The 12,407-nt window shown below is 40.2% G+C and overlaps 2 protein-coding genes across 4 annotated transcripts in view; one reads left to right on the forward strand and one right to left on the reverse strand.

The window, feature by feature from the left end:
- Window positions 1-12,407, reverse strand: part of LOC137180013 (monocyte to macrophage differentiation factor 2-like) — a 359,049-nt gene that overhangs the window by 202,601 nt on the left and 144,041 nt on the right. The window lies entirely within an intron of this gene.
- Window positions 1-12,407, forward strand: part of LOC137180002 (protein sidekick-1-like) — a 248,867-nt gene that overhangs the window by 186,827 nt on the left and 49,633 nt on the right. For both annotated transcript variants that reach the window (XM_067585149.1, XM_067585150.1), the window contains 4 exons: window positions 2,978-3,093; window positions 7,980-8,175; window positions 9,748-9,846; window positions 11,010-11,201. In XM_067585149.1, the coding sequence (XP_067441250.1) occupies window positions 2,978-3,093; window positions 7,980-8,175; window positions 9,748-9,846; window positions 11,010-11,201 (603 nt within the window). The remainder of the gene's footprint in view (window positions 1-2,977; window positions 3,094-7,979; window positions 8,176-9,747; window positions 9,847-11,009; window positions 11,202-12,407) is intronic.

A 12,407-nucleotide genomic window follows, 5' to 3' on the forward strand; every position in this document is an offset into this window, starting at 1 on the left:
CTCTCTTACTTTTACTTTTTTGAGTTGTGATCAAAAGACTGATCACAGTTACAGGCAGCCGCACCGCAGGCGGGTTGGCTTCATTCTCAGTGACAGGATGGGGAGCTGGGTTTTGAGAGGAGCCAGTTGATGCAGTTGTGTTAAAGTTGCCCCTGAGGCATCCCCTCGGAAGCATACCAGATTAAACCAACTGGGAAGAGACCCAAGAGGCGACCTAGGACATGCTGGAGGGACTACATCTCCCATCTGGCCAAGGACTGCCTTAGGATTCTGCAGGACAAGCTGGAGGGAGTTCAAGAAAACTGTACTGCTCTATGAATATATAATATAATACATAATAGTGTGTTTGTTGTAATAAACATAGCTGCACAGAAGCATGCGCTTTCAAGTATGTCAAACAAATCCATGAAGTGGTTATGAAAGAGGGATAAACGTTTAAGTGAAGACAGTAAAGGAGAGAAAAAAAAGAAGATGAGAGGAAGAGGTTGTGGGGGTAAATCTTCTTTAAACACGTGCTCTTCTCTTCCTGACTTTTATTCCAACAGTATATTATCATTATTAAAGATGAGCCAAGCTACACACACATGCATGTGCTCATAAAACTCACAGTCATTATTACAAGAGTTCAGGACAGGTTTATAGACTCAGTAGAGGGAGTTAGGCTCATTAATTATTCTAATGTGGTTTAATGGGAGTGGCTGCGATGGATTGGACATTTTCTCTCTGTCTTTCTCTCACTATCTCTGAGAGGATGTGGCTGAACTCAGTGTTAGACTCTGATAACATTGCTCTTCTCCCGCTCTCTCTCATACAAGCATACGCGCATACTAAGATTCCCCCAGAGGACAGAGTTTAGTGTTTTATCTGTAGCTGTGAGCTGTGAGGGTTAGAAGCCGCTCCCCAGGAGTACAGTCAGCATGGCAGGAGGGGGAGAGAGCATCTTTAACACCAATTAATCTCCTTCGTCTTCTCATCCTCTGGCTCTCTTTCTCTCACTGCCGATTTCTTTCCATTTTTACCAGTTTTTTTGTTCTGGTATCTGCTCTTTCCTTCCTGTATGCTCTCCTTTCTGTGTGTCATCTGGCTTCTTTGGCTCAAATATAATATATAAAGGGCATTCCCATCATGCAACAGTGCATTAACACTCCGTGGCTTTCTAGCATCGGCATAAACCCCTTATAGTGTAATCGCCATAACGTTTGCACACAGAAACACACACATGCATAAACACACACATTTCACAGTCACACTCTACTCTTCTGTTCCTGGCTTTAATGTTATCATGAACCTTCTTTCTCTCACTGACCAGCTGGCTCGATAGATTCCATGTAACACATAAAGATTCAGACGTAGAGACACATTCATACACATACACATCGAGGAAGAGGAAAAATAAGAAAAATAAATATTAGAGACTGTGTACCAATCTTGGAGTGGATGAAATAAATCTATGTCTAGCTTGTGAGAACCAAACTCCACATCTTCTGCACTTGTTTACCATATTGACCACCCGCCAGCCTCTATCCTTTCAAATCAGAAAAATAACCTACATTGCATAGGAAAAGCTCTGCTGCAATATACATGGTATATTCCTCAACTTCTCCCAGCCTGTCTTTCAGTGCTCTGTCCTCTTTGTCTCACTCTCTGTTGGATGATGAATGCCTTGGCCAAGTTTTTATATGCTTCAGAAAGACAAATTATTATTCAGCTGTAGTTTGACTGCAGATTTTTATAATTGAACTTTTAATTGTTGAATCTTTGAACTGAGTTTCCAATTTAAACACGGAAAAAATAGAGATCCCAGGTTTATTACAGATTGTTAGCAACGCTGCGTATGGTTTAGTGATACATACTAGTGCACCACAATAACTCCACTCCACTGATTTAACATATGAAGTTTATGTTACCCGTCATGAGGAGCACTATGCAGCCTGTGAAAACAGTTATGTAATGACTTCTGTGGCTCTGCGGGGAGCTTTTCAAAGTTTGAAAAAAAGCAACCCTGAGGATGTCATCTCAGCTTGAGACTTAAAGTTTTAAACAGAAAGCCTACTATAGTAGAGGTTTGAAATAAGTGGTTTAGGAGACATTGAGTTTTTAATGAAAGACACTATCCAGTTGCTTTTGAGAAATAAAGGATCCAGTGTTAGCTTGTACTTGTACTACCTGTTCTAAGAACTATAAACTAGTATATTCTGGCCTTTGCTACTTCAATTTTGGACATTCTTTTAAAAATCTGTCTCATGTGAGTCCTCCAACTTTATGGGAAAGCAATACCAAATTTCCAGTTTCATTTGTTAAGTATTAGTATAGATTAATGTCATGATTCTTCTATCTAATATCTAGTATTTTTCAACCAATAAATCATGACGTTCTGTGCAATCACATCATGATGGTTATGAAAGATTGAGGAGATGATTTGTTAGTAAGCTCAGAGAGAATGAACTGGCTACAGGTCTGAACCACCAAATCCAGTGAGTCATGTAACTTCCTGTAGCCGCTGTCTGGTCTCCTGAGGTCACTGACTGAAATGCTTAACAGATTTATGATTTTAGCTCTTTATGGGCCATCACTGTTCAGAATCAGTCACTGATGAGTCGGTACCCTAATTTCACTCACTACTTATTTAATACAATGCAAAATATAATAGATGAGATGAATTTTGGTGAGAAATTAGGTCATTTTGAAGCAAGGTTTGGCATTTAGCTTTTGCAAGCCTGCCACATTTTTAATTAAAAACTGAACAGAATCTCAACATGAAATATTGAAATGTGGTACTTTATGAGATATGTCAAACCAAAACCCGTGAAAAAGACAAAACATAGCACTGAAAACTGTGTATTTCTTCAGTTAATGTTTCCAGGATACAAATGTCCAGAGTCTATAACGTATTTTTTCCAGTATATCTAAGCAATTGTCATCTTCCTCTAGGTGAACCTATTACAGCTAAATGCTTTGTGTGTATCTGTGTTTGTAGTTCCCACAGCACCTCCGCAGGAAGTGGAAGTTGTAGCTATCAACTCAACCACCATCCGCTTCACATGGAACCCCCCACCTCAGCAGTTCATTAACGGCATCAACCAGGGATACAAGGTAGGCCTTTGTGTGTATGTTAAAGCTATGATGGTGAACAACCTTACAACACTCAGTTAAAAGCTTTGCGTTCAAAACGTTCCTGTAAAGTTAAATAAAATCAATAAAGTTAGAAAACGTTTTATATGAAAATACGAATAAAAGTAGAAATATTAATGTAAATTAGACAAAAGTCTTTTCAAACATATCCAAAATGTCTTATCATAATTTAATCATAAAAGGTTTTACAAAATCAACCCCTGCCCAGATAATAAAATTAGAAATTATATTAAATATGCAGAATTATGCAGTATTGCAGACCAGTTATTTTAATAATACTGAGGTCAGAAGTACAAGCCCCCTGACCCAGGGATAATATTCAGCACACTACAAAAATCGGTTTGTAAAAAATTCTATTAATCCAGACTTTTCTCTACATTTTATGAATCAATTTAGCAGTTGAAAAAACTACTACTAAGCGACTGTTAACTTCTCCCAGGACCTACAGTTCAAAGGTCATGTCTGTGGATGCACTGCCTTGGACTTGTTTACCCACATACTTGAATAACAAATTCCAGGGTATGGCCGAGTCAGGAGCGGGGTCAGCTCCAGGACGAAATGTAAATGACTGATGGACGGGAAAAAAAAGAGGATTAAATGGGGAAAGCGTTGATGGTGTTGGGAAAATAGGGAGCAAGGGAGTGGAGAGAAATAAAGAGATAATAATAAAGAAGCTGAAAGGAGGATAATGGAGAGCAGGGTGAGAGCAAAGGATTGAGTAGTATGAGTGATCTATATGTACAGTACTAGTTCTGGTATGTGATTTATTCTCCATTTCATTGTGGCAGCCCACCCCTAAGGAACTGATTAACATGACAAAGAAAACACATCTGGGTCTGAGTGTGTGTGTGTGTGTGTGTGTGCATCTGTGTGTGTTTGTGAATGTATTTTTGAGTGTGTGAATCGGTGTCTTTGTTGGTTAATAAATACTATATGGCTTTTCATCTGTTTGATGTGGCTCTCTGATGTTTTCTCTGAATACCAGGCTCTACCACTCTGAATCAGTGGAGCCTCGCAGTGCTGCAACTATGCGTGTGCATGTGTGTGTGTGTGTGCATCTTTGGGTGTGTTGTGCTGGTTAGAGGACAGTAGATAATGATATTAATTAAAAGAGGATATGAAGCAAAGCGTCATCTCATCTCATCTCATCCCCCCACAGATCAGTGACTATATACAATACCCTTAATAATATAGCTCAAAACTGATTGCCAGAGGGAGAACCAGAGAGCCACTTCAGATGAGTTTCTTATCTTCCATTTACATGTCCTTGAAAATGTTTTAGAGACATTATCTATCTGTCTATCTAATTTAATTTCATTTATTCACAAATTAATTAATAGCAATATGATATAAATATGTCAGATTTTACCAAAAGACATAACATCAAAGTACATATAGGAGGATACAGTGTAAATGAAACCTGGTAAACAACATTACAGGCGCATACAAGGATGTATGAGAGTCAGACCTTGACAGCAAACGTAACAAAGGGCTACAGAATTACAATGTTATAAAAACTGAATAGAGCAGGCACATGCAACCAACATTAGACATCATGTGTGGCATGCAGACTTCAAACACACTAGATAGACACTGATGGAAAGAGCAGGATAAAAATATATCAAATATTAGGTTGAACTTTTTAGCAGAAGTGCAATACTGTGGGTTAAGTCTCTCAAACCAGTTTGAAGTGCGTTCTAGTCATGTGGTGCTCAGAATGAGGTTGATTGCGTAAATGAACAAACCGGTACAGCAGTCACCTCGATCAGCAGCTCTAGTGTACCTGCTTGTAATTTTCCTCATAAATTCAGTCAAATGAAAAAAGAAATTTTACACCCAGAGTAAAGGATTTCATGAAGAATAGCAGTATTGGACCCAAATGCGGAGACTGTAGGCACAGCAGGGCTGAAGAAAAACTTATTTATTCAAAGATAATGCAGGCAAAAACAAAAGCTGGCTGATCTGAGCAAAACAGAATACAGGACGAGCAGATCAGACCGAACAAACCAGAACAAACTGAGCAGAGGATCCAACAAAACTGAACTGAAAACCAGGACTTTAAATACAAACTAAAGTGTTGAGGGGATGAGGTGCAGGTGAAACAGGAGAACAGGAAAAGAGGTGATTGACTGGGGGAAACACCGGGAGCAGGGCAGGGTTGACGAGGCTGATACAGGGCAGGTGTGAAGGGAAGAGCAGGCTGGGGAAAAACACTGAGAGCAGGGCAGGGCTAACGAGCTTTATCCAGGGCAGGTGTGGAGGGAAAAACATGCTTGGGAGGAGTGCAGGAACACGGGAGGGAAACACACAGCAGAAAACCCAAAACCCAGAAAACACAAACCTCTTAATAACTAAGACTGAGTAAGCTCTGTGAGTGGATACAGACCGAAATAAAAACAGGGACAGACTAATTAATAAAGTTAACCTAATATCATACCAGACAATCTTTTAGAGACTTAACTCAATTCAGCCCTCGATTCAGCCGTCTCCAACACAGTCCAGTCTGAACATAACAGGGAGAGAGGTCTCTGTTGGACACAGTGCCATACTGTGACTGAAAACTTAACAGGCTCAATAACCATAAAGAAGACCTGGAATAAAACAGACACACAGAGTGAACACTGGAACCCAAAAGAACAAAAACACACAGAGCCCAAAAACCATGAGTCCATGACAAAGAAACATTTATGAGGAATTCTATTCCTGGACCTGTAGTTACACAGGTGGCAGCAGAAAGATCAACCTGTCATCTTTTCATTGTGTAGTGTTATATGGTACCTGCTCTGGCCTCACTTCTGTGTGAGAAGAGTACTGTACTATGTGTTGAGCAAACTTTGGGTTTCCATTGCAATCCGATTCAGAATGCACATGTAACTATAGCAACAGTAGAACCAATCTTCCCGGCACCCTTTAAAAGTGCACTAGCATCAGATCCTTGGGGGTGCCAAATCAGCACTCTTTTACTGCACCCAAACTGTACTGTGCTGATAATAAATTACAATAGAAAACCTTATTTTACCATGACAGACTGGCTGCAGTGCAGCACCCTTAGGCAGAGGGAAAAGCAGCAACTCGAATGTCTCTGGGTATCACTGACTTTGTCCCTAGTAGGAGGTCCGTGATTTATATGCTTTTGATTAGGTTCCTATATCAGAATCACAATATGATGTTTATATTGTAGATGTAATATGTACATTGTTTCTGAAGATGTATTTTTTGGTGTATTTGCCAACACCCTGCAGCTCAGGTCTATGTAAAAAACCCAGCATGGGTAACTAGCAAGAGGCATATTGACCGAATAAACAGTGAATAAATAACAACTACAGCTCCAATCAGACTTAGAAATATGTACACTATGAAAAGTCTAATGGGAGGTGAAGTTGTTGAATGCTAACCATATAATCATTATATCCTTGGTAAACTGGGGAGGTGTTCAGATCTTACCAGCAAGTAAAGTGGTAGATTCTCTTGCAGTAATATAAAATGTGGACAGAGTAGCTCAGAATTATATTTTTGCTCTCAAAAAGACAAGCAGAAGTAACTCATGCTTCAAAAATACAATACAAAATTGAGGCTAGTGGTGCCCAAGGTATCCTGGAGGTAGTTTCGAGCTTCAGCACTCTATCGAAATGATCATTTTGATGAAACTCACAAACGTAGGCAGACTAGTAATTGTAGGGAAGGACTAAACCTCTTTGACCTGCGGAGCTTCCTTAAGGCGCAGCACGATCATCGAGTTTCCAAACAGTTCCAGACATGTCTGCAAACCCCAGATTACATTAAATGACAACATTCACTGAATTTCAACAAATTGTTCTAACTTTATCTGCAAGTGGCAATGACAATATAGTTAAAATGAGGTCCTCTTTAAAAGTCGTAGGCTGTTCTAGAGATAGAACAACAGATAGTCACTTTGCTTTGCTCTCCAACTGGCAATACAGTGGTACAAATATATATAAATGTACGCTCCCCAACAATATGACATTAAAGAGACATTTTGGATTCTATTATCATATGCAGCTGGTCTGTAAACAAAGTTAATTTTGCTTTTACACATCACTAACCCACTGCACAGCTTAATTCTGATGAAAACTCGGCTCTAAGTTCACATTTTACCCAGTTATTCATTACAGGAGCTAACAAAATGGGTACCATATTGTAGTGTTGCCCATGGCTTATCTCTTATTATGAATATGTAAGTGTATACTTTTCAGTGTTTGTTTTCGTGGCTAAAGCAATAATGCAAACCAAACTGCTGTGGCTCTGAATATAAATCAAGTCTAGTCACAATAGAGATAAATTAACCTTTCATTAAGCATTAAGTTTGACTGATAACAAACTTAGTTTTTGTCCTCAGATGCCACCATGACTGATAATGGCCTGCTGGCATGAATTTATGTTGAGTGGTACATTCATACGTAAATAAGTGCTTAAATTTTAATTTGTTTGGAATGCAGATAACTTTGCCAGGGAGAATTAAGTATGAATATTGTTTTGCCATTTTGACACATTTGTAAATAGCATTTGGCAGTTTTAAACTTTAATGACAGAAGACCCTTGGGTATCAGCCTAATTTCAAAAGATTCCCTGTGACCCATACTGTGTTACAGATAAGTTTAGTCTCATAAATGCAGTCTGAATAATAATATTTGGTTGCCTGAAGCTAATACTGCTGAGTCAAAATAATGACTAAACAAAAAATAATGGAAATAAACAACAAACAATATAACTATGAGGGATTTTTGTAGGTGCTGTTGTGACCTGCTGGATTGCAGTTCATATTTAATAGACGTTAATGGGAATCAAGCTGAACTTTCACCATTAACTATCGTTCTCACTTAACCCAGCTGCTGGTCTGGCCAGAGCAGTTTCCAGAGGACGTTACCATAGTAACCATCACCCCAGACTACCCCGGTTCACGCCACACAGGATTAGTCAGCGGACTCAAGAAATTCACCTGGTACTTCGGCTCCACCCTCTGCTTCACAACACCTGGAGACGGCCCCCGCAGCTCGCCCACTCTGCTGCAGACACACGAGGACAGTGAGTACACACACACGCACACACACACACGCACACACGCACTCACATCAGTGTGAATAAAGCCAGAAAAGAGCACAAAGAACACTCTATCAGCATCTCATGAATAATAATGAAAGTGTATTGACTTGCTCTGTGTTCTGTCCAGCTGTTTCTATCAATGTGATACACAGCTGTGTACACAGTATCTAAACACCAGCGCCTCCTGTTTTCTCTTAGGCTCTTACTTTCTTTTCTTTCCTTTTAACTCTCTTTGTTCTTATTCTCCCCACCACCAACCCCCCTTCATTTTTTCTTCACCGTATCTTTTTAAAAGGGAATTGATTCATATGTTTGCAGGCATACTGGTATTTATAGCCTACTGTTCCATGGATAAACATAATAGCTGCCACTCCCAGTTGCAAGTACACATGCACAGAGTCGCACTGTCAAATAAACACAATAGACTACAGGCAGACAGACAAGCAATTATTACCAACCAGCAATTATCGAGTGGGAAAGATATTAGATATTAGAAGCCATGTGTTTACACATACACAAACACACATGCGCGCACGCACACAGAAACACACACGTGCACACAGCCGTGGACAGGTATTGATTAGATGCTGGGCGTGTTGCAGGGTTAACGGTGGGTGTAATTCTTGCTTGATGATAGCTTTTTGCGTGTGTGTGTGTGAGTGTTATTGAATGTCTCAGATGAATAGCTTAATCGCTCTGCAGGGAGAGGGGTTAGAGAGCCATGGATGAAATGAGAAACGACAGCCGTGCGTGCACCTGAGTGCGTGCGTGCGTGTATGTATGTGTGTGTGTGTGTGTGTGTGTGTGTGTGTGTGTGTGTGTGTGGTGGTCAATGCAGATGTGATTAGGAGGTAGCGTGTGAAGTAGCAGAGCAGCAGGTAATAGGTTGCTTGCATAGACGAGATGTGTGTGTGTGTGTGTGTGTGTGTGTGTGGAGGGAGGATTTTCTCAAATCTGAAAAATTTCTGAATTTAGATTACTATTAAAGTTTTGAGTTTTTGAGTCCCCTTACACTCAAAAAAGTGTTTTGCTTATTATTACTTTAGTTGGATGTTTGAGCTTCACTGTGCAGAATGATGTATATGCAGAGATTGACACTAGAAGGCTGTTTTCATCTGCTGAAGGAGGAAAGTTTCTGTGCTCACCTTAAATCTGAGTTTAGGGTGTATACGTACGAGTATGATTTGTGACATCATGACTAATTTGGAGCCAACTGGGGCCCAATATGCAACTTACACAAATGTAATGTGGAAACTTGAAGCCTTCAGTGCACATACACTGAGAATGGACTTTTCATCTTGCATCCAGCAGTTAAACTTTTGAAATGAGAAACTATTTGCATATTTATAGGTTCTGGATTTTTCTATGAAGAAGAGGGAGTTGATGTAATTTTAAGGATTTAACATGGGAATTTAACTTTTTTTTCTGGAAAAAAAATATATTAGGCACAAATTTATTATTCAAAGTGTAGTATTTTCATATGTCTTAATACATCTATGGAGGGGATCTTTAAAATGCAGCTAACAATATGTGATACGTGTGTGTTCTTTTCAGCACCCGGATCTGTTCGTCACCTGAGCTTCACTGAAATCTTGGACACATCACTCAGAGTCAGCTGGGCAGAGCCTGAAAACAAGAACGGCATTATCACTGGTTAGTACATTACTCTAAACAGACACTCAGAATTTTCATTTTCCCTCAATATTCAAGATAATTGTATGTACTATGTTGTACTATGTTATTTGATTCCCCCTTAGCAGTTTGGATGAGAGAAGCTCACAGTAAACTCTTTGGACTGTGTTCTTGTCAGAAAGTAAAATACAATGATTGAGCATAGTATTTCCAGCATTTTCAATTAAAAATCAAATTAAATTCTCAGGTGGACTAAAATAGCATGTGGTATGACTAATTTAACTTTTAAAAAAAAGAAGGGTCAAGATCCCTTTGAGACAAGCAGCAGTGACAGAGGAACCCTAAAACTTCTACAGTTTCTTTAGTGTTCCTCAACTTAATCTCCTATTTTCTGTCTGGCTTCCACAGACATCCGCCTGTTTCTGACACTGTGTTTGTGTACAACTGATTCATCATCAGCTAATCCCTACTCTCTGCAGCTTGTCTTCTCACATTAACTCCAACATGCCCTCATCCCACGCCTCCTAACACCCAGGGTGTTGTTTGTGTGGCACATCACAGAGCTCAAAGCACTTTTCCCCCTCCCCAATTCATTTTTGCCTGAGCTCCTCCATGACTCTGTTAGACAATGGTGCTGGTGAACAAGACAAGCTGCTGTGAATTAGGTGATTATACTGCATTATGTGTGTGTGTGTGTGTGTGTGTCTGTGTGGTGACATGGCTGCACCATGTCCACCATTCATCAGGCACCTACATAACAAGGCTGCAGTGGCTTTACAATCGGCTTACACAGAGAGGAGTGGGAAAACGGTTATTCAATCAAGGTCACCTTGCACATTTACTCTTTTCTCCTCAACCTGCTTTTCATCCAGCACCTCATGAGCTGGGAGACAGATGAGGGACCATTCACTCTCTCCAGGGCTTTACACACAAGTGGCCTCTCACACACATACACACACGTTTGAAGGTGGTGGAGTGTGATGCATGACTGTGAAGATGCGAAGGGACAGACAGGGATTTTGACTGTAGTTACCCCTCCCGCACTCTTTCCCTCTCTTTTGGCTCTATACCTCTCATTGTGTGTGAGTGTGTGTGCTTTGTGCACGTGTGTGACTGTCTGTATACGTGTCTGTTCATGTCTATATGCACCTTTATTAACCCAGCTTGTGCTCTGCACCCCGCAGGCTATGTGTTGTGGTGGGAAGTGTCTGGTGTACAGTCGAGTCGTGAGGAACGTTCTCTGTCCAACTCCACCCTGCAGTACCAGCTGACCGGCCTCACCTCCACCACCAAGTACACACTACAGGTGGCAGCGCTCACTGCTGCAGGACGGGGCGTGGTCACATCATCCACCATCTCCACTGGAGTCCCACCAGGTACAATAAATACGCATACACATACTGGAGCTGGTGACAGTGAATATAAAAAAAAAAAAAAAGATTTTTGTTTGTGTGTATCCGTGTGTGTGTGTGTGTAGCAGAGTAAATATGACTGATGAGCTCTTACAATGCCATTGTCTTTCCTCAGGCTGATAAGTGGCTGTTACTGTGCATCCATGAATCACCACCCACACAACCAACACACACACGCATTCACTCGCACAGTCACAAAAAAGTTAGTCGTTCACAGCATCTTACAGAGCGCTTTAGTCTGTGGTTTATTTATGTGTGTGTGTGTGTATGCTGTGTGCACACCACACTTTTGTGTGCATGATGAGTTTGTATGATTGGAGTAAGTCCAAGTTGCAATCATTATTAGTGCTGATTAACTGCAAATGGCAAAGTGGAGGGAATGCAGCAACGGGGAAAGAGAGGGCAAGAGACAATCAAAGAACAGAACTGAAGAAGGGAGAGCAGATAGAGAAACATAATGAGGGAAGAACAGAGAACACAAGCAAATGCAATCTCCAAAGAACAGAGGACCAAAGTCTCTCAGAAAAGGACTGAGAGTCAGATAGGAATAGGAGAATGGAAGAAAAACCCAGCTCATACAGCAGGATTTTTGTCCTAACATTTTCTGATTACTAATTTATGAATAAAAGCAGAAAAAGTGAAAGCAAGATGGATACAGACAGTTCTTAGATTCAGAGGTTGTTCATTAATTCATGAAAGCAAAAGACTGAAGGAAAGATGGAGGACAGAGGATTGAAGATTAGGAAAAAGAACTAAAAAATGAGCAGAAAGAGTGGGAGAGAAAGAAAGCAAGAGATCCACCGAGCATAGATTTTTGTGTTTTTTATTTATTCATGTATTCATGGAGTTGGGAGAATTTTGTCATTCATCTGAGCAAGCCAGTTGACATCAACAATTCATAATAACAATTCACATTATAACCTCTACAAGTTTACTGCATGCACTTACAGAGCAATTGTAGCTGATAGCTATAATTTTGCTTTTGTCGCACACATGTACCTCGTTGTATCCAGAATACATATTGCCTTGTTTTCATAATAACTGCACCCAGATGTGTTATACTCCTATTACAATAAAAAATCCCCTCAGATATTCAACAAAATCTGTCAGATGTTTCCCGGTGTACTGATGTGTTACAGCGCATGGCGTTTTATTTAACACATGGGCTTT

Source organism: Thunnus thynnus, chromosome 3 (genome assembly GCF_963924715.1).
Source record: "Thunnus thynnus chromosome 3, fThuThy2.1, whole genome shotgun sequence".
In the NCBI taxonomy this organism is placed as follows: domain Eukaryota; kingdom Metazoa; phylum Chordata; class Actinopteri; order Scombriformes; family Scombridae; genus Thunnus; species Thunnus thynnus.